We start from the raw sequence: 26014 nt of genomic DNA on the forward strand, positions 1-26014 counted from the left end.
CCGATGCAGGACTCGATCCAGGGACTCCTGGATCGTGACCTGAGCTGAAGGCAGTCGCTTAACCAACTGAGCCACCCAGGCGCCCCTAATTTTTATTTTTTAATTTGAGTCCTATTTATTTCTTTTTGTTTGTTTCTCTGCTCTTCACAATTAACTACAGGAAATGGTGATGCCAATTTTATTTATTTATGAGTAGCTTTTGGACAATGTAAAGGGGCAAGAGAAATACCATTAAAGAGCTAATGTGAAGGGACTAGAGGCTTCTTTTAGCAGGAAAAGGCAGCGTTGTTGGTTAACCAAATTTGACCATGTAAAGACAGAACAAAAATGATGACGTTTCATAGGACTCACCTCAAGACAACTGCTCAATCTCTAAGTAATCATTCCACAGTCAGATCTGAAAATTTCACATGGAAATTCCCTCTAATTCCAGATGGTCTGTGACCACTAGCAGAACCACCAGTGGTTTTTAGTAAGCCCTGCGGTAAGTGGGATTCAGCCACCAGAATGACATCCCTCTTAATCTTTCTTTTCTCTGGCTTTTCTCAGGGAGAAATCATTATCTTTAGGGATATACAGAGCAGAATCAGAGTCAGTCTGTGTTTCTAAAAGCAAAGAAAAATTTGTGTGTGTGTGTGTGTGTAATTTATGAAACACCACAAAGTCTTACTGATGCCTTTGTATAGACTATTGCTGAACGTTATACTGGACATTAAGCCAAATTTGTGCACCGACCTCTCATCAGATTCTTTCAATATCTTGCTTTCCTCGGCGTCTGGGAAACTGTCTTGGCCAGCAACCACCGTGTTGCTGCTGGAGGTGGTTCCTGCAGGTAGGATTAGAAAAAAATGTAGGGGGAAGGGTTAAGCCCAGGTCTCAAGTAATTACAGTGAAGGATTTCTTATAAAATCTCATGTTTGGAAGATTCCTTACATCTTCTATACAATCTCAGACATTCTAAACAAACTTCCAAGCCCACACCACTGAAATGGGAGAATCCCAGACATCTGTTATGGTCAAACCAAATCCCTCAACTCTCTTATAAAGTGCAGCTACAACATTCTTGAAACACTTTCTTCCTGACCACTTAGGTAATGAGCTTATTTATAGTGGCTGACCCTGCTGCTAGATGCTTTAGAATTTCTGGGTCCAGGAGTTACTAAACTAATGTTAGTGAAGCAAGTCCAAGTACCTAGAGCTTCTGATCCCTGGGCAGTATACTGCTCCTCTTTGGGAACATGCTCTGGCAGTAGGTGCAGGGCAAATAGAGGGCAAAAGAGACCAGTGGAGGAGAGAGATTTGAAGGCAGTTATGGTATTAGGAAAATCAAAGGGAAGCCGGCTTCAAGGAACTTGAGGAGGATGTTATATATTTCATAAAATGCTGCTGAGAAGCCAATTTATTGAAAGTGATAATACTGTTGAGGGGCATTTTAGTTAACTCTGGGAGACTATTAACCAAGAAAATTCCATAGATATAGAAGGAGGGTCCAGAAATGAGATTCCGAAGTGACTGCCGTGTCCTGCCAGGGATCAACCTAAAGTACAAAGCTCCATGGCTTACCAATACTGGGTCACTGACTGATGGTCACCCTTACAAAATGATTTCATTAAACCGATAAGGCCCTTCAAGAGTCTCAGCTATTCTGAAACCATCTTTTTTTTTTTTTTTAAGATTTTATTTATTTGAGAGAGAGAGTGAGAAAGAGCGAGAGAGTGAGCATGCACGCACAGGCAAGAGCAGGGGGGAGGGGCAGGAGGAGAGGGAGAAGCAGACTTCCTGCTGAGGAGGCAGCCTGACTCGGGACTCCATCCCGATACTCCGGGATCATGACCTAAGCTGAAGGCAGATGCTTACCCGACGGAGCCACCCAGGCACCCCTGAAGCCATCTATTAAATGAAAGTTCACACAGGAATAAGGAAAAGTAACACACACATACACTCCTATCCCTTCAGTGCTCTCCATACAGAAAAATCCAGAGATCCAAGACAAGATGTCCACCCAGCTGCCCTCCCCCTACCGGAGGCTGCTGCAGAGGCCTTGCTACTGGCTGCGAAGCGGTAGAAGGGTGGGTTGTCACAGTGCTGGACGATGGGATTCACTGGCTCCGTCTGCTGCAGCTCGAAGAGAAGCTCCTCCATGGTCTGAATCGTGTTATTACGACACAAGTAGATTGCCACCTTTTTAATCTGAGAAGAAACAGAACATAAGGGATGTCTTCCAGAGCCTCGCCCACAAGAATGCTAGACTGTAACCTGTTCCCTTCCAGGAATGCGGCCTCCCCAGAGCTACCATCCCGATAGCTCAGCTTCATGGTCTCCTAGCATGAACCAAAGCGTTTGGATTAAAACTGGCCTCTCTGCACATGTGTGTCTGACAGAAATACATGTTAAAGGCCTTACCTACCCTAATGTCCACATTTACACAAGTTACCTTTGGGGCATATGCATTCTCTCTCAGCTGAAAACTTGCCCGCTAAGGCCTTATCTAGAAACAAGTTTATTTATACAAGCCATGGGAAAAAACTGCAAGTTATTTTTGTTTAAATAAGGAATCCAGTCCCCTGCTCTTCTCTACTCCCCTAGAAACAAGTGAATTTTAGCTGTTTGTAGGGTTTTAAATTTTAAAAAATAAGTCTGGATTAAAGCTCTGCCTTATTGTGGCCCTCACCGTCCAACCTGAGGCATGGGAGCTGCAGTAGGGCTCAAGTGGTTCAAAACAGTGGGCAGGCAGGAAATATCTCACAAGAACCAACAGCACAAAAATGCCAACTGAGTTACCGTTTTATTTTATTTGTTTATTTAAAAAAAATTTTTAAATTTAAATTCAATTAACCAATACATAGTACCTCATTAGTTTTTGATATAATATTCAATGATTCATCAGTTGCATATATGAGTTAGGGTTTTAAAAATGTTGTCTAGGGCACCTGGGTGGCTCAGTCGTTAAGCGTCTGCCTTCGGCTCAGGTCATGATCCCATCCAGGTTCCTGGGATCGAGTCCTGCATCGGGCTCCCTGTTCAGCTGGAAGCCTGCTTCTCCCTCTCTCACTCCCCCTGCTTGTGTTCCCTCTCTCGCTGTGTCTCTCTCAAAAAATAAATAAAATCTTAAAAAAATAATAATAAAAATAAAAAAATAAAAAAATAAAAATGTTGTCATTTTATCGATCAGATCACCTTTAAATACAAACACTAAATATCATGTATCTCAGGAAGATTTCTCTCTGCTTATTTCTCTCCTAACACTTACATTTGAAGAGAAACACCTGGATACTCTCCATTTTTATTCTGTTTTAAGAGCATCAAGATGTAAACATGAAGCATTTTTATTAGTCATAATGTGTTACTGAGTTTCTCTTAAATAGTGGGTCTACTGTTTACAGAAGGCAGCTTTTAGTAGCTGTTAGGAAAATATCCACTTTAATTCATAAGTTTCTGTGTCCAAAGGCTTAGAAAGAGGATGACAGGTGTCCCCAGGACACTGTAGCCTGCTTCTCAGGGGGCAGAAAGACACTTTATGTAACATGTAGACGAGCTCCTGGGAGATTAGCGTGACTGACAAAATGTGACATCTCCATTTTACTCAGCGCCAAGAACACATTCTGACTCGCAGTTGCAAATACAACCAACAGGAGCAGTGACTCCCGAGAGTCTGAGGGACACTTACATAGGGCAAGAGAAGCGTGTCGCTGCTAACCCCACACAGGCTGATCAGGAACTGCAAGGTGATCCTCAGGTTGTTGCTCCATTTCTCGTTGTTGGCTAAAGCATTCCAAGCATTTTCCATTTCTGGTCCAGGAACTTCATCACCGTACTATAACACACAAGAGAAAAACCAGCCCGGGAGACGTGTGGGAAAAATGGCAGGATGCAAAATGCTTGATTAAAAGTTGTTATAAGGGTCATGGCCATCTCAAAATCCTAAGAAGGGGGAGACATGGCCATTCCTCAGACAGATGCCATTTTTTCAGCAACTTACAATGCACCAAGCAGTAATGTACGTACTTATTGTCATAATTTTTAATATGTTAGGGTTCTTATTTTTATTATTACTTTAAAAAACAGTGGTAAAACACACATAACATAAAGTTTGCCATTTTCAAGCATACGGTTCAGTGGCCTGAAGTACATTCACATCGCTGTGCAACCATCGCCACGCTCCATGCCCTATTCGTGCGATTCTTCATGGTAAGAGCCGCTTGCCCTGAGTGGGCAGCACAGGGTTTGATCAACCCAGGGGTTCCCTGGATGACAGAGCCGTGCTCTGAGGCACGGATCCTCGGAGTTTACCTTGGCCGTCATGTACATGAGGTTATTCAGGACCAGTGACGTGGCTTCCGGGGAGCCCCAGCCACTGCCTCTCAGCCCGTGTGAAGCGGTCACTTCCCCTTCCTGGTCCTTGACGTCATCGTCTGGGCTGCTGGGGCTTGACCCCGGGAGGAGGAGCCTGCTGTCCACCAGCTCGATGTTGTGCAGCCAGGGCAGCAGGTAGGTGAGCATGATCTGACGCCCATTTGGGTGCGTCGTGGGGAACCGCTGGCTGACCTCTAAAGGGAATGGCAGTGACACAGAGCCGTACGTTACCTCATCGAAATAAACGAAGCTACTAACACCAACGGACAGATGGAACAGTGACTTCAGTGTACAAGGCATTTTCACATACAGCAGCTCCTCAAGGCCTCCAAATCTTACAAGTGAGCATTGTCCTCAAGCTTCTTGCGTCTGGCGCTCTGTGGACCATTGTCAGAGACCACAGCGGGAAAAGCATGGGCTTGGTCAAAGTGGAGTGAGGCGCGAGGCTTCATGAGCTCAAATCCTCTGCTCTGGAAGAGGCGCATCAGAGCGGACAAAAACAAGGGTCTCGGAATCAGGACATGTGATTAGATCCCAGCTCCTGCACCTACCAGCTGCAGGAAATTCTGTTAGTTATTTAACCTCTCTGTTCCTCATCTGTAGAATGGGACCACCTTGGGCCATTGTGAGGATTAAGAGATAGGATCATGGAACACTACATCAAAAACTAATGATGTAATGTATGGGGATTAACATAACATAATTAAAAAAAAAAAAGAAATAGGATCATAAGGTATCTTATATGCTCAGCACAGTGCTGGGTGCCGAGGAGGCTCTTACTAAACAGTGGTTGGGACTGTTGTAACAAGGACTATTATCTTTCCACTCTTCTGATAGTTTACCAAGTGTCTTCCATGAACTCTTCGTTGTAAACCTGAGAAGTGAACCTTCAGTATGTGGACTCACGTTCCTGGTATCGACTTGAAAACTGCCAACTATGCGGCTGGTGCATGCTCAGTGCTGTACTTCGTTTTATGAAATAAATGAATCAAAAGGGTAAAACTGGACATTCAGCCCCTTATTTTCTGTGACAGCATTTATGCCTTGTTTCACTGTCAGCAGCATTTAATCTTGTGATCTGAATAAGCTGTCTATAGAAATAAAAGCACAGCATTACCTATATGCTGCAAGCTGCTTGTAATCTTTTATTTCTAACATCTAGAGAAGAAACGGTTTTATCCTAAGGGAAATTCGAAAGCACAGTCTGATGCACTTGTTATTACCCAGCATGGCATGTAATCTCGTTTGGGGAGCTCTTGGCTGCTAAACAATAGAACAACAAAGATGCCAGGAATTACACCAAGATAATCCACTAGATCCCTGAAACTGTAGCTTTAACTGATTTGGCCCTTTTCCTAAAATTACAATTATCATTTTTTTTTATTTTGAAGAATATGAATATATTTAATGCTGGGCCGCAATAATCAGGGTTAAGCTGTGATGGTCCCCATAGCTCAAAATTTCAAAACTGACTTAATTTCTAAACTTTACGGATGTGATGACTGATATCATGAACTTTTATGACACATATTCAGATCTTTCAGATCCCAGAACATTTATTTATTCAACATACGGGGCCTTTTCTAGGGGCAAGTCACTGTGCTAGGCACTATGGAGCCCGCAAGGACTCAAGGTTCAGTTCGTGTCCCTGAGGAGGAGGCTCGGAGGCAAGCGATGTTGACAGGTAACTCTGGGGCGAGGTAGCAAGTGATAAAGAGGAACAAACAGAGTGTTGTAGGGGTTCAGTGGAGGAAAAGGCCTTCTGGTTACAAGGATTCAGGGCACGCTAGGGCAAAAGAACTATTTTAACTCGGCTAGAAAAGGATCGGGAATTTGGAGGGGAATAAATCCTTCCAATAGGAGGGACACCCTCCATTAAAAATACATTTTTTAACAGTGGCATAAAAACTTCTAGTCTTTTAGAGGCAATGATTACCTTCTAACACATCACACGATTTGCTTATTTATGATGTTTATTACATCTTGTCTGTCAGACTCAAGGTCCAACTGGTGTGTGTGTGTGGGGAGAGGCACCTAAATCAGGGCCAGGATTGTAGAGGTCTTTCTGGAGGGAAACGGGGAAAAAAATGCCACAGGCATGCAAACAACCTCCACTCACTCCTCCAGCAACAAATTAAAAAAAATGTGAGATGGCTGTTCCGTACAGTTTCTGGCTCCTCTGGGAGTGACCTGTGCAACTTGCCTGGCTACTTCCAAGGAATTAACCCATCTGACATTACAGGCGATAAAAATCTCACCACAGGGTTTTTAGTAGTAAAAGCAGTGAAAACAAGAGCTAGAAAATCGCTATAGCCTCCTCCTTTTTCCATGTTATTTTAAACAAGTTATTCCTCATAAATCAAAATAGCCCAAAGGTCAATTCTTGAAGAAAATCTTCGATTGCCCCTGCTTGCCACTCACTGTATGAGCTTCTTTTGTCTTGAACACTCTGTACTATCTACCTCCTCTTCCCTGAGTTGTCCAGCCTGCTACCAGCTTTCCCCCCTCAGCCAAACAACAAGCTCAAATCCCGCTCACCCTCAGACTCTGCGACCCACTGTAGCTCCAATCCTCTCCTTTTCCTTCTTTCTCAGCCAAGCCACTGAGATGTGGCTTCTACTGCACTTTCTCTGCAGAAACTATTGACAGTTACCAATAATTGTGAATTGCGAACTGCGAGGTCCAGAGGGTGATGCTTAGATCGTATCTCCTGGGAGCTCTCTGATCCAGTCAAGGCTGTGGACTGTGCTCACTCATTCCTCCAAAATCCTTTCTTCTCTAGGTTTCCATGATGCCCACCTTCTAGGTGTTCTCCTTCCTCTCTGAATGGGCCTCCATCCCTGTCTGTTCCCTCACTCTTCCTGGGCCCAGTCCTCAAAATCTGGGTGCCCGGGTGTGTTCTTCCTCTCTGTGTCACTCCCCTCGTGATCTCTTCTGCTTCCTTGGTTCTACTCCCCTTCTATTCTTCCATAAGTCACTAGCGCTGGTCTGCCCTTGACACTAGTCTGTCTCTACATAGGGATGTCTGACAGACACCTACATTCAATATCCCAAGCTGAGCTTATGATCTCTGCTTTGTCCTTAGCCTTTCCATTCCTCTGTGGATTGGCTCTTGAGGTGGGGCTATCACCCCCTACCTCCCAGATATCATGCCAGGGACTCCCTTCTGTGTACCCTGCCTGGAAGCTCTTGACTCTGGTCTCCCCTTTCTACTCTCACGGGGCTGTCTTAGTTCAGGCCTTCATAATTTCCTCCGTGGACCACTGTCATTGTTTCTCAACAGATCCTCTCCCTTCAGACTGAATGTTCTTTTATCCATCCTTCACACACAGTCAGTCTTTCTAGAATGCATTCTGCTCTTCTCCCTGCCTCTTGTTTGAAACTGATCAGTGGCTTTCAGAACCCAAGCAGCTTGTTGGATGCCTGCCTTCCTGTTCCCACGGCCCTGAGGGGTTTCAGGAGCACCTAGAGATCACTGTCCTATAAACTCCTTAGGGTACAATACAACAATACAAAGCCTTCCAAGACTTGACTTCTGCTTCTCTGTCTGTCCATGACCATCTCTAGCTTTCCCTCATCCCTGCATGTTGTAGTAGCCCAACTGACCACTACATAATCTCTCGAACGCAGCATGTTATTTTATACCTCTAAGTCAACCCACGTGCTGTTTCCTTGGTCTGTAATACCTACTTGCCAACTGTAATGTCAACTACTTGTCTGCTTTGCAAATTTCTACTCCTCTTTCCAACTGCAGCTCAGACACCAACTTCTCCAGGAGGTCTTGCCTGATATTCTTGGCCCAATAATTGATTATCCCCTTATTTCTATCTCATACACAGAATGTGCTTTTTTTAATTACACTTGCTGCTCTGTATCATAACCATATGCCTGCACATCTTTCTTTATTACTAGATTATGGCCCATTGATGGGAGAGAGACTGTTTTATTCACATCTGTGTTCCTAGGACCTAAGCACAGTGCTTGGCATAGAGGTGGCACTCAAATCTTGGTTGACGTGAACAGAAATACATTTTAGTTTTCCAAGAAGAGAACTAGTTTATCAAGAAGGCTTTTTCTGGAGTCCCCCCACTGTTTCAGGCATGAGGCAAGGATGTGACTAATTCTGTTGCAGATAGATGGAGAGATTTTCACAGTAGAAACAGATTTTCAATTAGGTCTCTCTTTTTTTTTTAAGATGTATTTATTTATTTATTTTGGGGGGGAGGGGCAGAAGGAGAGGGAGAGAGAACCTCAAGCAGACTCTGTGCCGCGCGCAGAGCACAGTGTGAGACTTGATCTCACAGCATTAAGATCATGACCTGAGCCAAAACCCAGAGTTCGATGCTTAACTGACTGAGCCACCTAGGTGCCCCAGATTTTCAGTTAGGTCTTAAGGAAGACTGGAGTTAGGGAGAAGGAGAGAAGGGCCATTTCTGGCAAAGGGAAGAGCATGCACAGAAGCAAGGATTGACAAAAGGGCCCGGCATGTGAAAGGTCAAGTGAGACGGGAGTAGAAGGCTCTTGGATGAAAAGGTTTGGAAATCAAGTGGAAGAGGAGGTTTTTTTTTTTTAATCAGTGAAAGAGTTCCTATTATTTAATGTCTCTAAGCCTTAGTATCTCATCTGTAAAATAGCAAGGGTGATTACAGTGGTGATGGTGGTAATTCCACACCAGCCCTAGGCTAACTGCTTGGGTTTATCAGTTTGTTCTAATCCTTGCACCGTCTGAGGTAGTTAACTACTGCAGATAAGGGTAAATGGAATTTAGAGGTTCTATGACTTGCCCGAGGTCAAATAGCCAGGGAATGGCAGGGCCAGGGACGGACCCAGGCTGTCAAGCCCAGAGTCTCATTTCTAACCACTACTCATGGGGTTGCAGAAATCAAATGATAAATCAAGTGTGCATAAAGTGCCTAGTGTAGGCCACTCAATGGATGGAAACTGTTATTATCAGCAGTTAGTTTTAGGGCAGCTGGGCAGAGAAGTCTGAGCGGAGAAGTGCTGTGCATATTTGGTTTTGAGTAGTGGGTGGATTGCAGGGTTCAGGACTGCAGGCAGGGGATGTTGGGACAGGGGTGGGGTGGGGGACTGAGGGGGATCTGCATGAAGGCCCTGGTAACAGAGATGGAAAAAGAGGACCAAATGAGAGACCAAAATCAGCCTCTTGACAAGGCAGGAAGTTAATCGACAAATGTAATTCTTTAAAGGTGGGTTTTCACAAAAATTACTCACAAAGACTACTTGTAAAGATGTGCTAAAAATCTAAACTCTCAACAACTATGTATGTAGCAGCATACAAGGTACAAAACACCATCACCATCACCACCAAAAACAACTTGCAGCAATTATATGTATTAGAAGTTATACCACACATACTTAATTTATTTGGGAAATTTTACACACATAAGGTATAGAGAAGGATTATGACTAATCTAAGCATCTCTGCATTTGTCCTATGTTTATTTTAGATAAACACACTTTTTATATTTAAATATATTCCAGAATTGCCTTCTATATGTAAGGGAAGTTAGTCCAAAGCAATTGTGATCTACAAATTTAGCATCAATAATTTTGACTCTAAAATGACACCAGCCTTGAAGAAGGAAAATTACGGCCTCCCCATTCTCTTTCCACCATCTTGAAGCCTGTGGAAGCCTGCTGGTAACAGCACTCCTAAAATAGCAAATGTATCTGGAAGGCTGTGGTCCAAGATCATTTTCCATTTTTGCTGGCTATAACAGGGGTCTCTTGAACCAGAAGGAACACACACAGCTCTTCTCCTGATTGAAGATGTTTATGCTTGAGGTGAAACCGAATTCTATCTAGGCAAGAGATAACTCTTACGCGTACAAAGCAAAGAACAACACAGTGACTCCTAGTGGCAAACCAAATAAAACCAGAGTAATCTGGGGAAAGGTAACCCTGGCTCATGGGAACAGCCGCATGGTTTGTGCCAAATTCTAAAGCAACCTTCCTGCTGAGGCCGTTGGACACAGAGTCCATGTGACGTTGTACCCCTCAAGGATTTAAACTTGCTGAAAAGTAAATAAGCAAAAATGTAGATTTGTTCTCTTGTAAAAAATAAAATAAAAGGGAGATAACTCTGTGCAGAAATGATCACATGTGTCCTTGCATGGTACCTGAGAAGAGTGGGAGGGTGAGCTCGGGGTACATCCTGGCCAGCTCACATGACAGGAGCGCTAGTGACACACTGTAGAGGGGTGGTAACGGGCCGTGTGTTCCGTAGAGAATACTGCCGGGTCTCTGTTCAGCTACTTTCTTCGAGTACACGAAGAGCTTGGCTTCAAGGATCTACAGAGAGGTAGGAAAGGGAGAAATGGTATGAAAAAACATCGGCTGGCTGACTCAGGAGGATTTATGTTTCATCAAGTTTCATAGTAACAAAAGTAATGAATGCATATTTTAATATAGTATTAAAGGTAAAGCATCAGTTAGTTCCTGTGTTTAGAGAAGGCTATGTAACGGTCTTCTCACTCCTCTATACCCCCACCAGTGATATATAGGAATAAGCAGGCATCCGGGCATCAACCACCCTCTCTCCGAAGTTTCTACATAAGTAAATGATACGTGCCTGCATGAGCTGCATGGAGATTTCATAAATCTCTCTGTTGGTGTCAGAGGCCTTGAATAGAACAAGGTTCAACAATGTCACTATGTCAAAGGGATAATTCCTAAAACAAAACACACACACAAAAACAAAAAACAAACAGCATAGTTTTTAAGAGTCTGGTTAGTCATCTTGATAAATCATTACCTCTCAAAATTCTAGATGGTGACTGACCTCAGTCACACTTACTAATGATATTTTCATGCCCATTTGGCCATTTCCCCTCCTCCGCATTCTTTTGCTGTTTATTAGAAGAAGAGAAATAGCTCTGTTTTTGTTTAAAATTGAATATTGTTGCACCAGGATAAATGAACACACAAAAATCTATCTAATGTAAATAGATTTTAATGAAAACCAAATAAAAATGGAAAGAAGAGAAGATGATATGTTTACATTCCTCAGTAGCTCACTGATTTAATATTTTCATTCAATCCATCTAAACGTTGTAAGCACCAAACATATACCAGGAACAACTGCACAGTACTGATGATACTAAGTTAGTAAGGCTGGCCCCTTCCTCTAAGGGAGACTTACTGTATAGTTAGGGAGATAATCTATACGGTCGAGTTATGGTGAGAGTAGCCACAGCATGCTACAGAATCCCGATGAGGGACACCTACGCCACACTGGGGGTGAGAGAAGGCTTTTCCAAGGGGGAAACCAGTAAACTGAGATTGGCAGAGCCAGGAGACATTAGCCAGGCCATGGCAAGGGTAACATGGGGGAGTGTTCTAGGCAGAGACAACTGCATTTTGAAAGATGACAAGAATGAAACAGCAAGATCCCTTCTGTAAAGGAAAGAATCTCTGTGTAGCAGACTGAGTGAAAGAATTAGTAGAGGAACAGAAGATGCGACTAGGGTGATAGGTGGGTTCAGCTTATGGACTTCATCCTAAAAATTAAGGTGATCCCACAGGATTTGCAGTGGGGCAGTGAGGCAACGACATCACCTTTGAAGAAGCGCTCTGAGTGCTCTGCAGAGAAGGGGCTTGTAGGGGGCTCAATACTGGGAGCTGTTACAATATACCAAAGGGGAACTGATGAGGGTCTGAATTAGGGCAGGAATGGTAGAGACAGAAAGGAGGGGATAAGAGATGAAAAACGCTAAGGAGATAAAATTGGCATGATTTGGTAATTGATTGCATGCATGGGATGGGGAGTAGGAACCCAGCCAACTAACAGTATAACCAAATGGAATGTGTGTAATAGGGATATTACAGTATAATCAAATGGAATATGGAACTTAAGTTCATTTTCCTTTCTTGCTATCTAATACTCCTTAAAGACGATTTTTTTTAAATGTTTGTTTTTTTCTCATGGTGGAAAAGAGGTCATAAAGAGAAAACTCTTGGTGAGATAAACAACTAGGGAATGGTTTGCTCCATAGGTAGTGAGTGACTGATATTTATCCTGAGGCAAACTTCAGAAAGCAGAAGATGGCTTGGAGGTGGAAAAAAAAAAAAACATTAATTATTTTCTTGTGGGTTCCTTTTTTGATTCTGTAATATAATTACAGTTGTCTAAGAAGTTCGGTTTTTGAAAAATCACCCTTCTAGAAAGGCATAATACTATTATGAATACATGCCCATCTTACAGTAAGTTTAATCAGAGATTAGAGTGAGCATTGGTTAAATACACGAAAAAGGATGGTTTTCACTTTTATTTTTGACATTAATCAAATGTAATCTTTTATCTTTCTAGTAATACATGAATACACCTTTTTTAAAAAAAGATTCAAGCAATGCATGGGGCCAGAGGATCTATTCTGAAGACGGTTCACTCACATGGTGGGAGAGCTGGTGTCGGCTGTAGGTAAGTGTACAGAATAAGATGTGGAAACGTCCACTTCCTTTTGCTCTCCCAACTGTTGGAGGCAACCACCCTTTTCTAAGTATGTGTATAAATAAGTACCCTTCCCTATTACACACATTGTCAACATAAATGTGATTATAGTACCCATGGGTATTGTTTAGAGATGAGCTTTTTCAGTGAATGAGGCTTACCCCAGTCTTCTTAATGGCTGCACGGTATTCCATAGTATGGTCATACCACAAATAGACCAATTTTATAGCAGATGCTGTGGTGTGCCACCTGGATCCCCCTTTCAGGACTGAGGCACTGAATCCTCCAACTAGCGTTGGAGGCTGAGGTCTCTGGCTGAATCTGGGAATTGCCTTCGGCCAAAGAAATTTTCCCAGGTCAAGGACATTCCCATACCCAGCAGTAGCCCCTGTGGGACTAGTTGAGGTCTCTTTTCCTCTGCCCAGTCCTACTTCCTTCACTTGGCCATAGATGTTGACCCCAAGGGCATTCCCTAATTAACATCCTGTACTCAGATCTCCACCCCGGAGTCTGTTTCCTGAGAAATCCAGCCTTTGACCTGTATTAACAGTCATTTAAAGGTTATTTTCTTTTTTTTTCATAGTTATAATGTTTTTCACTGTTATAACACCAAATGTTATTTCTTTAGAACAGATTTCTAGGAGAGGTGATGCAGGGTCAAAGGGTGCAAATCAAATTTTGGTAGATATTGCCACATTGCCCTCCAAAATGGCTTTACTAATTTGCACTCCAAAAGGATTACTTTCCCAGAACTCTTATTTTTTAATTTAATTTTATTATTTTTTAAAGATTTTATTTATTTGTCAGGGCGGGGGGCAGGCAGAAGGAAAAGCTGGCTCTCCGCTGAGCAAGGTGCCCAATGTGGGACTTGATCCTAGCACGCTGGGATCATGATCTGAGCTGAAAGCAGATGCTTAACTGATTGAGCCAGGCATCCCTAGAACTTTTATACTGAAATGAACAAAAAAGCACGCGGTTGATTTGTCAGATGAGAAGTGAGGGAAACCTCCTACATGCTGTGGTGAGGATAATGAAGAACGATGGGTAACATTTATGTTATGACCTGCCTATTTTGTGCTGGTTACTCTGCCAAGGCCTTTACGTAGATTTGTTATTTTATCTTCCCCACAAGCTTAGAGGCTTAGAGACATTAAGTACTTGACCAAGTTCATGTACAAGCAGTAGAGCCTACACTGTATCCTGGGTAAGTCTGACTCCAAAGAATGGACTTATCCACAGTGCTATCAGCCTCCTGGACAGCCCAAAATAGTACATTTCATAGCCAGTCTAACTTGGAGTTCTAACAAACTGCAGTATCCAGGATGGACTGGGAAAGTAGAAAGGACACTCCAGGAGGCCCACCGCGGCAGAGATACCTTACCTACGCTGCTGTCTCTAACACGGAGATTTACCACATATCCATTTTTATATAAAAGAATACTAACTGGAACTTAAATAAAAACTTGAAGAAAAAGAAAAGGACACTGACAAATATTGCTGGATCATTGGGGATTTTTTTAAAGGCAGGAAAAGGGAAGACAAAGCCTCCCTCCTATGCAGGGCCATGCACTGGACTATGTAATTAGTGCACTCAATTAGCTGCTTAGGACTGAACTATGGACTTTATGGAGAACAACACTGAAAGAAATAACAAAACAGATAAAGAAAATGAAAGAATCCCAGAGAAGTGAAAAATTAGATCTCAAAGGAGTACAAATAAAACATCTGTACTTAGATGGTTAAAATAGGCTTAGAAACAAAATCTTACACCTTTCAGTATTAAATTATTCAATGCAGGCCACGGGAAGGGTAAAAGATAAAGACAGCTGTGATCATTTGGAATAAAAATCAAATCGTAAAATAAATACAAAAGGCAGATGTAATTCAGAAAGCAAACAAAAAATAAAACTTTTTTAGTCTAGAAGAGAGGAGGTTTTGAAGAATTTGGGAAATACCCACTAGCTCTGGCTTATATAAAATGGAATGACAAAGTTCGGGGTAACTCTGAGGTATTCTGGAGAGAAACAGATTTCATTAGTTGATAGAGGGGATTACACCATAGCTTTCTGCTTCCAACAGCTATTGAATAGTAAGAGTGTTTACACAGTGCCTACTATGTGCTAGGCCTTAGGTCAAGAAATTGGATTCATATTTTACAGATATCTCTCATGTTCAGATCTATAGATCTATTTTTAAGGACTTGATTAGAAATGCCGTATTTACTCATTCCCCTATTAACAGACTTGAGGTTGTTTTTCACTGTTTTAAAATACAGTAGTAAATATCCTGCATGCATTTCTGTACATGGTTGCGATTTCTTTTCTTTTTTTTTTTTTTTAAAGATTTTATTTATTTATTTGACAGAGAGAGACACAGCGAGAGAGGGAACACAAGCAGGGGGAGTGGGAGAGGGAGAAGCAGGCTTCCCGCCGAGCAGGGAGCCCGATGCGGGCCTCGATCCCATGAACTCTGGGTTCATGACCTGCGCTGAAGGCAGATGCTTAACGACTGAGCCACCCAGGCGCCCCTCTGTACATGGTTGCAATTTCTGAGGCTAGCATGTACCATATTAAAAGGAAAGATTGGTTTAATTTAATCATTAGGTTAATTGGTTTAACCTAATCATACTAGTGTTCCCATTTTACAAATGAGGAAGTGTGTATAGTAACGTGCTCAGGAACACACAGCTTGATTAGGGGCAGAGCTAAATTCAAGCTCAAGACAGCACGTTTCCTGAGCCCAGATTCCTAACCTCTGTGCTCTCTTGAAATCTTCAGCTGACTGGCAAAACCAAATGAGGTTATGCATCACCAGCTAGGGAGTGTGATTAGGATTCATGAATCATAAGCTTCCCTTGTCTTCCTTGGTAATATATAGATGCTATTTCCGTAAGACATGTGGGACATCTACTTGTAATAATTCAAGTTTGCTCGGGCTGATTTAAATTGGGAAAGATTATAAGAAATTAGCTTAAGGCAAAACATACAAACAGCAATGGCAACAAAAACCACCTCCCAAGATAAACCCAACAAAATATAAATTAAAACTTTGACCTTATATGTAATTCTAAAACAGTTATTAAATACATTGTAGTAGTACGTTGGAGGGTAAGAGTAAAAACAATAGAACTCTCAAGTATTTAATTAAATGTGAAGAGAATTTTGTTGAGTTAAGCCACCAACTGGAAATGGCCTACACTTTTAATATAAAGCATACTATTTACCTTGATTTAGAATGTTGGATATCCATTTAATCTCTTTCTCAATTTCTTTATCTGTTCTGTACTGATATAATTTGGAGTTGAGGGGAAGTTAATAAGAAGACACAAAGAAATCAAATAGGTATTTGAATTAATGCTGCCTGATAGGTGAGCTATTTCCTTTTGTGTTTAATTATAGTAATGAGCTGCACTTAATAGCTTTTAATCAAATATAAGATATATTTTATAAAAAATTCTTCAAAATTAATATTACCAGTTCTACCATCACTTTCTACTTTTATCCTCACTTCTCCTGGTCCTGTTTGAGATCCACACTGACTTCCAAATCTCTCAATATCACTGGATACATCAGAGTTATAGTAACACTTTCAGTTTTGATTGGATTCCACCAAGTTCACAACACACACACACACACACACACACAGAGTCCTCTATAGAAATAAAAGAAACAAAGAACATAGAGAACTATTTTTTTTCATTATCACAGCTGATGAATACAGGGATTGATATATTAAACTATGCAAAACTGGCTAATTCCCTCTTCTAAAACCAAAAGTAGAAAGTTTTATTCAGGAGCATTTTTTAAATGTTCAATTTTTTATGTATTTTATAGTTAATTGTAAATGGTTCCTTAGTGAATGAGATTGGTTATAAACTGTCATATTCCTATAAAAAAATCCAGCATATGTTCATTTCTATTTGAAAAGGAGGAGATAATTCTTTACAAGAAAGATTCTTCACTTTAGAATATGACTTGTAGGAATTACTGTACAGATAATTTGTTTGAGAATGTTAAAATATGACCCAGTTTAGGTATGAGTTTTCAGGAACATATTATTTCATAACAGAAGGTAGTTAGGGGTTTTTAGGAGCAAACTTGTGGAAAACAGCAAAAGCCAAAACACCAGAATTGCTTTCAAAAAAGTACTGAAAATATAAGTACAAAGATTGTTTGAACAAATCCCGAGGCTTATCCAGACTATGCAGACTGAGAATTTATGAGGAGACAGAGCAAATTTAAGCCCCAGCTGAAATTTTAAATTCTGAACATGCCCCGTGGTGACAAATGACAGAAGGGTTGGCTACTCTCTTGGCGGACAGATTGCGGCCATGTCAATGCCTGGTCCTCGAAACTTCCTGCTGGATAGATGAGGGTCGTGAATGTAAGTTGATCTGCAATATTTGTCTAAGAAAGCAGAATAGTCTGGAATAATATCTTAAAAAAATCTAAATATGGGGAGTTTTATGATTTAATATTTTTGTGACTGGAGATATTAACGAAATTCAGATTATACTGCTAAATTCATAGACATTTATTAGTGCTCTCTAAGGGAAAATACCTAGATTCACCCAGAGGAATGCAGCACAATATTTTATGAGATGGCCATGCAATGAAATAAATTTGACTAGGACAGTTCACATCGAGTTCACTGGGAGAAAGGCAGCACAGAGAGGAAACTTCTTTGTTTTAATTCTTGTCAAAGGGATCTAGGGTCCAAGTCATATTCTAAATACATTTTCAAAATCAAAAAGAGTCATGTGAACAGATTTATTTTTAAAATATCAAAATATCTGAAAATAAAAACACACTCTGGAGAAAGGTTTTTGCAAAAAAAATTTGCTATTTTGGTAATATCCTATAGGTATAACTATCATTTCATAATGTTAACATCATGAAATAAAATGATGGCAAACTGGACAGTTTAGATTATATTCATCTGCTGTAACTTTTACTGAGATTGAAATGTATAATAAACATTCTACTATTAAGATTATAGAAAATGTAAGCTTTAGATGTGAAATGTTATCTACTGTCTTTAAAAATGAAAGCTGAAAATTTTAAAGAAAAACCTCTCTCTTGAAATAGCATGTTCATTTTAGGTTTATTGAAAGTAGAGGTCTTCTAATATTCTGTTCTTATTAATTTAGAACAGAATAGGTTGTAATAGGTCAGAATTTAAAGCTCATTCACTTTATTCCCTTCATCTGGTAGCTTAAGGTAGCTATTTAAAATTCAACATTTAATTAAAAAGGAAAAATCAATAGTCTATATGAGTCTCTTCAAAAATAAACTTGGGCTGCCTTCTATCAGTTTCCAATACATAAGCTCTTTCTTGGGAATAGCTTATGCACTTTGCGGTCTTCATTAACCCTTTCATTTTGGCTATGAAATTATTTCAGTGAAATAGTGAAATTATTTCACTCAATAAATTACAGTGCTGCATGACTTCACTGAGGGGCTAATTTACATAACTAGAGAGTGTGGTTTTATAAGTGTAATCTATGGAACCCAGGGTGTCACATTTTCTTTTCTTCCTTTCTGAAGTTTTGGGCAAGAGAGATGTAACTTTAAAAAAAATTTTTTTTTTTTTTTTTAAATAGGACCCATACCCAGTGGTGGAGCCCAATGCAGGGCTTGAACTCACAACCCTGAGATCAAGACGTGAGCTGAGATCAAGAGTTAGACGCTTAACCAACTGAGCTACCCAGGCAGCCCCTTTTATCTTTTTTTTTTTTTAAAGATTTTATTTGAGTCTAAGAGAGAGAGAGGGAGAAATAGAGAGAGAGCACGAGCAGCAGGGGAAGGGCAGCGGGAGAAGCAGACTTCCTACTGAACAGGAAGTCCAATGCAGGGCTCAATCCCAGGACCCTGGGATCATGACCTGAGCCGAAGGCAGATGTTTAACCGACTGAGCCGCCCAGGCGCCCATTACTTTTTTTTTTTTTTTTAATAGAGCGATGTAACATTCTTAGGTTGCTTCCTGGGTTTAGTTTGGTCTCAGGATGGCTAAAGGGCTTACAGTTCACACCTGTCACAAACATTTCTAGAAACTCCTTTAATTCCTTTAATGTACCTTCTTTATGATTTTCAAATCCTGCTCGTATTTGTTCCTGTGAACTTCCGGGCAATTAATAAGAAGGATGCTATAAGGACAAATCATTCTTCAGGAAAATGAGAAAAATCATTGTAGCTGCAGACTTATAGGGAGTGGTCTATCTGCTGGGGAAATATTGGCCATTGTGTATTTCTTTAGAATTCACTCTGCTCAGATAATTGCAAAACAGTCAGCCCTCACACATTCATATCATGAAGAGCAACTTTCATTGTACTTGCCACTTAAAAACCTTTCACTTACAAGAATTCATACCTGCTTCCACACACAGTTGCTATGGCTTTGAAGCAGCCAGATGCGAGCTGGTAGGAACCTGTGTAGCATCGGTCAATTGCCCAATTAAAAAGATTAATTTGGTCGGGATTAAGTTCCAATAGCAAGATGACGACTTCACAGCCAAGTTGATGAACCTGAATACATGGAGAAAAGCAATTATTCATGTTTAATGAAAAGTTATTCCAGGGAAAGACACAAAATCATGCTTAGCCAACATAAACTGGGAAAATTGAAAGTGGAGACAGAGTATTCATCTCTATTTTTTTTAAGATTTTATTTTTAAGTCATCTCCACACCCCACATGGGGCTCGAACTCACAAAACCCAAGATCAAGAGTTGTGCCCCCTACTGACTGAGTCATCCAGGTGTCCCTTCATCTTAATGTTTATTCCACATATTCTTCTTTAAGAGGATGCAAAGTTGCAACTGAAAATTGAAATGTATGTATAAACTAAATCAGACTCTGTAAATGTGTCATGTATAGGGTTCACTTATTCTTGAGTTTTAATTCTGAAAAGGTAATAAAGACTTTGTTGGCAATGTTTCCTTATTGCATTTAAAATATTTTTGAACAGTACATGTATCTTGTTAAAAATTAAGTATACAAAGGATGGCCTTTATGCGTGTAAGTCTTTTGAGGAAAAAAAATCAGAATATATTTATGGGGCTTGATTACTAAACTTAGCTGGCAATGTTTTAAAAAGAAATGTAGTTCCTATAAGCTCTTCTTAATCACAGACTCTCATGTGAATTGATCATCATACCAGATAGAATTAATGGATCCTTTATTGACCGTTCCTGAAGCTACTGTCGAATACTGGATGGTCACATTTGTCCAGGAGAAGCCTGGTGCCTGGAGGCCATATTCCCTTCAGAGAGTAACATTTTCCTGTCTCCTTCTGTTTCCTTCTCTTGCCAGTTGCGACCAGGTGGAGAAGGAAAGATTCTGGCTTTTTTTTTTTTTTTTTAAACAATAGGGTGTGGACTAAGATGGGAGCAATATTCTAGTTGGATGGCCAAACATCATCAGCCTAGTTCCCCACAGGCTTAAGTAATTAGCAGCAGATAAAAGCTAATGATACCACTACAAAGGACTTAAAAATAACATTTCATTAAGAAGTTAGTTTGACTTGAAAGAAAATCAGCAAGTTTTTATTGAGCTTTAGAAACCCTATTTTAGAGTGTAAGATACATAGCATATAATTCACAAGTAAATGAGTTACTGTAACTGAACACACCAGTGTGAACACCAGACGTACACACCACATTACCAGCACCATTGAAGCCAGTCTTATGCACTGTCCTATCACTAGTCTGTCTCTCCTTTTCCAAAGGAACCACTATCCTGACTTCTACCACCATTGGTTAGTTTGGGCTGTTTTGAACCCTCTGCAATGGAATTATATAGATTATAATTTTGTGTCTGTTTTCTTCATACAACTCATGTTTGAGAGTCATCCACATTCATTCATTGTCACTGTTGTATTCTGATATATGATTATTTCACAATGTGTTCATTCTATACTGATCAACGTCGGGTGTTTACAGCTTTTGACTTCATAATACTGCTTTGAACAATTTTGTACGTGTCTTATGTTGTACATATTGGATATATATTTTATGAAATATATATCTGAGTACAATTGCTGGGTCGTAGGGTGTCCTATGTTCAACCTTAGTAGACAATGCCAGTTTTCCAAGGTGGTTATTCCGATTTCTACTCTCTGTAGACTTCTATGAGAGTTCCTGTTGCTCTATTTCTTCATTGACATTGTCCATCTTTTTAATCTTCACCATTCTGGTGGATTTGAGGTAGTATCTCCTGTGGTGAGTCTGCATCTCTCTGATTACTCATGAGCTTGAGAACAGTTTTTTATGTTTATTGGCTATTGAAATAACCTCTTTTGTAAATTGCTCGTTTAAGTCACTTGCTCATTTTTCTATGAATGTCTCTCTTATTTATCTGAAGGGATCCTTGATATACTCTAGATAAGAAGTGCTGGTTTTATCTTGCGAACATCTTTCACTCTGTAGCTAGCCTGTTCACACTCTTAATGGTGTCTTTTGGAGGAAGTTATTAACTGGTCTTTTTTTACAATTAGTAATTTTTGCATCCCGTTTAAGAAACCTTACTTAGACCCCAGGGATTAAGATTTCCTCCTGTATTCTTGTATTATTTTCTAGAAACTTCAGGTTTTTTTAGCTTTCACATTTATATCTATAATTTAATTTCTTCTTTTTCACTCCTGATATCTTATTTTTTCTTTCCCAATGCATTGACTAGGATCTTCAGTATAATGTTGATAGAAGCGGTGAAAGCAAGCATCTTTGGTCATTCCAATCTCAGAGAATACTTTCAATATTCACCATTAAGTATGATGTTTATAATAGGGTTTTTTTTTTAAACACCCTTTATCAAACTAAGAGTTCTTTTTTATTCTTAGTTTTATTAGGGGTTTCTCTCATAAATAAATGTAGAATTTCATTAAATACTTTTTCTGCATCTATTGAGATGCTCATATATTTTCTTCTCGAGGCTCTATTAATATAATTAACATACTAAGAACTGATGGCTATTTGAACATTAAATAAATCTTGAAGTTCTTGCATAGTGCCAACTTGATCATGATGAATCATTTTTATATATCATCAAATTAAATTTCCTTATACTTTATTTACATTTTTGTATCTATGCTCCTGAATAAAATTGTCTTTTAATTTTTTTCCCATTAAATCCTTGGCAGGTGTTAGTAATAATGTTATGCTGGTCTCATAAAATATGTTGGGATGTATTTCTTCTTGAGCTGTTTTCTCTTTATGGATTTTGTATAAAATTGATGCAATTTGTTCCTCAAATGCTAAACTCATCAGTAAAGCCATCTGGTCCTAAAGTTTTCCTTGTAGGAAGACTTTTAATTACAGATAAAATTTCTTTATACTTCTATGACTATTCAGCTTTTCTTTCCTTTTTGGGTTGTGTTTTTTTTAGGAATTTGTCCATTTGACCTAAATTTTCAGGTTTATTGGTACAAATATGTTCATATGTTCTCTTTTCTTTTTAATATCTACCATTTGTAGGGATGTCCCCTTTATATTTCTGATGTCGATGACACGTGTCTTTTCTCTTTCTTGATCAGACTTGCCATGAATTAATTATATTAGTCTTAACAAATTCAACTTTTGACTTAAATTATCATCTCTATTAATTTTTTTCTTTTTCATTAACTTCTCCTTTCATCTCTATTATTTCCTTCATTATACTTTTTTTTCAGTTTGATATGCTATTCTTTTTATAACTTCTTGAGATGGATGCTTAGGTCACTGATGATCAGCCTTTTTTCTTTCTAATATATATAATCAAGGCTACACATTTCATTCTAAGCAAGGCTTTACTTACAGCCCACAAGTTTAGTATGTAGTATTTTGTTATTCTTCAGGTAAAAAATAATTTTCAGTTTCTATTGTTATTTGTTCTTTGACTCACTAGTTATCTGGAAGAGCGTTTCTTAATTATCTTCTTCTTATTGATTACTAGCCTATTGTCACTGTGAGTAGAGAAAATAGTCTGTGTCATTTCAATCATCTGATCTTCATGGAGACTTGCTTTTGGACCCAGCTGATGGTCAACTTTGGTAAATATGTTGTGTTTTTTTATCCTGATGCATCACAGTGTAATGTGTGCAACACAGAGACCTATACTTCTGTGGCTGATGTTGAAGGTCATTCTGTCTAGGGTGATCGGCCTTGACTGGGTTACTACAGTGCATGAGCATTGTTCACAGAATGACCTTCAACATCAGCCACAGAAGTATAGGTCTCTGTGTTGCGTGTGCGTGTGTGCGCACACACACACACATAACACACACAAAACAAACAAACAAACAAATACAATGTATTTTTCGCTAATACTTACTCGTAAATCTTGACAAGCCAGAATGTTGTCAAGCCACTTGTACAGGTAGCCATCCGGGGAAAGGCCCACGTTGTCGAACACAGGGCCACAGCACAACACCGCTGACATTGCCTGATAACGAAACAATCCAACATGGAATGAAATCGGCAATGATCTAATAACACACAAGCGACTCCCTAAAACGTAACTACCACATTTGTAAATGATGAGGGTCTTCTAAAGCAGTTATTTTCACAAGATAGTAAAGTATTCCTTACTAGGTTAAATAAAAAGGACCAGAGGCCCAATTTTGGATTTTTAAATAAGAATTAAAAGCCATAAATTTAACTTCGTGGACATAAAATTTTATGATAACAAATCTTTACAATGAAAGAGTAAGATACTCACAATGAAATGACCATTTCACAGTATTTAAAACTGACCTTCAGTGATTTTAAGTGAATAAGTTCTGCTTTATAAGGTAAATACAGCTTTTCAAGTTTTGCTTTGGTGACAAATATTTGACTAATGTACTAAATTGACAAACCATGGAAAATATGGAAGTAAATAATTATGATTCTTAATCAAAGAAAAAAATTAGGAATATAAACTTTAGTTACTTGGAGGAGGAGAGCAAGCAAGGGAATGCAAGAGAAGGGGCGATCTTGATTCACTTTGTAATTAGTAGGTCGCCATGACTATGAGGGCCATGGTTTAAATCAGCTTCATTGAGGCAAGAGTCAACTGGAGAGTCAGCAAACTTCCAGTATATTTGACAGAGCCAATACACAGTTTTCTAAAGGTCATTAGGCTGTAAGGAATCATGCTTGTGATTTTGAACAGCCTTATTTTTGAACAGCCTTATTAGTGTGGGAATTTATTTGGGGGAGTCTTCTACAATAGGAGACTAAAAAGGGAATGTGGCTCTTGGTGGATTCTGCATTTGAGGTAACATAGAGATCTTGCAGTTTGTAAAGCTAACCGCCAAGGCAGCTACTTACAGGGTAAATAAGCAAAACCAGGTGGTTCTCATGGTTTTCATCTCATAGATGAAAGTGAGAGCTGGGAAAAGTTTTGTATTTTGAAACTGAGAGCCCAGCTGGAATATGTACATATTTATACACAACTATCTGTCAATGTTGACGTGCATATGTTTTGGAATTTTAAAAAATCAGCTTATGCATTTCTGGGTGTGTGTGTTTGTTGCATGTGCACATATATTTTATCATATAATATTAGTTACTTTAAACTTATTTAAGGCATGGCTGTCAGTTTAAGGAAAGGTTGTTAATTTAAGGAGAGACAGTCTGACAAAAGTTATTCCTCGAGACAAAGTTGCCCTACCTTTAATGCACAATACTGGTATCTTGTAATCTGATGATTTCTATCACTGTAGCGATCCAGAGGGGTGAACATAATGCTGAAGGGTCCTGCCCACTGGCTAAATAAGATGAAAAGATGATGCCTCAGGCTTTGCTGGGGAAACAGAAATCTTCGGTGGTGAACTAGAGAGAAAACACAGAGTTAAGAGTCTCCTAGACTGAAACGTATAGTGAATACAGTTTAGGTCACTATTATACATGATTCTTAGATTTTGAGAAAAGGAGTAATTTTATTTCCTAACTCGAGTTTTCTTTAGGTAATGAAATGAGCATTTAAGAAGGCAAGCCTAATTTTCTCTCTTAAGTGTAGAGTCCTCTCCTCATGCTGCAGTCAGTGACTCCTTGTCCAGAGTGGGAAGCAGAAAGAAAAAGTGGACTGGCAGACACTGCTTTTTAACCAACATCGAGGAAGGCTGCAACACCTCCTGCTCAGCTGCTTCTCACAGAGCAAACGTCCTTTCGACTGCTGCCGCCCGTCTTTGAAAGTACTGGGAAATATAATGTATAGACCTCCATTTGAAACAAACACACTCTAACTGAAGAAGTCCACTCAAATCTTAACTTAGGGTCCTCCAGAGGAGGAGGACTGGTAAGAAGAAGGTTTTGCAACATCAAAATAATGGAAAAAGGAGAACCAGTTGAACTGTGACCTTTTGTAATTATGTCAACATTTTTAAATATAGTAATTTTTATACCACATTGGCCAGCTATTTTTATTCTCTACACTTTTATTAGATGAAAAGGTTTCATACCCATTTGCTCTATGGAAAAAAAAAAACCTCTCAATAATATAATTTGCTAAGCTGTATAGAATTCTATAGAACGGGTTGCTTGGAGAGTCAAGAGGAGGAATACTGTGGAGCTGTATCACACGTTCGCAGACGAGCACAATGAGAAGGAAGAAATGAAGCTTCTGTGAATGTTCTCCCTGAATTACTTCCTTCCTCTGGAAATTGCACAGATTCATTTTCAGATGGGAACCCAAACAAAGAAGAGAAATAATGGGATAAGCACAAAGCCAAATTTAACTCCTTTTGCCTTTCCAACTCTGTGCTGAATTACCACAATCTGTTCCCATGTGTATTCCCAAGTAGTTCAAAATAAATGCAAAATAAATGAAGGACCCCATCCTAGACCTGCACACAGGCCCGTAGGATGAAAGAGGAAAGCACAGCAGTGAGGAACACAAAGGGTTTTTCAAGCACGAAGGGACTTCACAGTGATGCATCGCTGTACCTGGTACACACTGAATCAAGTTGGCGACCATCGCACTAAAATGTGCCCGGATATCTTTAAGAATTTCTACTTCTTTGTCATTTTCAGCTTCTAGGAGCATGCGGGTCAGATCCACATATTCTAAGAACAAAGCTCCAAGGGCTAAAGTATCCCGTTCTAAGGCTCCATTTGTGCTGGAATTAAAAAAAAAAAAAAAATTAAGCTTTCAGATGATTAGTCTTTATGTCAGAGTAGTAAATGCTTAAGGGAAAATAAGATTCACTGTCAGAACTCGCACACTAAATTTGTTCT

General features: G+C 39.7%; 1 protein-coding gene across 5 annotated transcripts in view; it reads right to left on the minus strand.

Moving 5' to 3' along the window:
* Window positions 1-26014, minus strand: part of FRY (FRY microtubule binding protein) — a 447087-nt gene that overhangs the window by 80564 nt on the left and 340509 nt on the right. For all 5 annotated transcript variants that reach the window (XM_027589569.2, XM_027589564.2, XM_027589563.2 and 2 more), the window contains 10 exons: window positions 25724-25896; window positions 24450-24610; window positions 23127-23237; window positions 19193-19347; window positions 10946-11045; window positions 10494-10665; window positions 4291-4547; window positions 3668-3814; window positions 2022-2190; window positions 736-826 (listed from right to left, as the gene is read on the minus strand). In XM_027589569.2, coding sequence (XP_027445370.1) covers window positions 736-826; window positions 2022-2190; window positions 3668-3814; window positions 4291-4547; window positions 10494-10665; window positions 10946-11045; window positions 19193-19347; window positions 23127-23237; window positions 24450-24610; window positions 25724-25896 — 1536 coding nt within the window. The remainder of the gene's footprint in view (window positions 1-735; window positions 827-2021; window positions 2191-3667; window positions 3815-4290; window positions 4548-10493; window positions 10666-10945; window positions 11046-19192; window positions 19348-23126; window positions 23238-24449; window positions 24611-25723; window positions 25897-26014) is intronic.

This window comes from Zalophus californianus, chromosome 3, assembly GCF_009762305.2.
Source record: "Zalophus californianus isolate mZalCal1 chromosome 3, mZalCal1.pri.v2, whole genome shotgun sequence".
NCBI lineage: Eukaryota > Metazoa > Chordata > Mammalia > Carnivora > Otariidae > Zalophus > Zalophus californianus.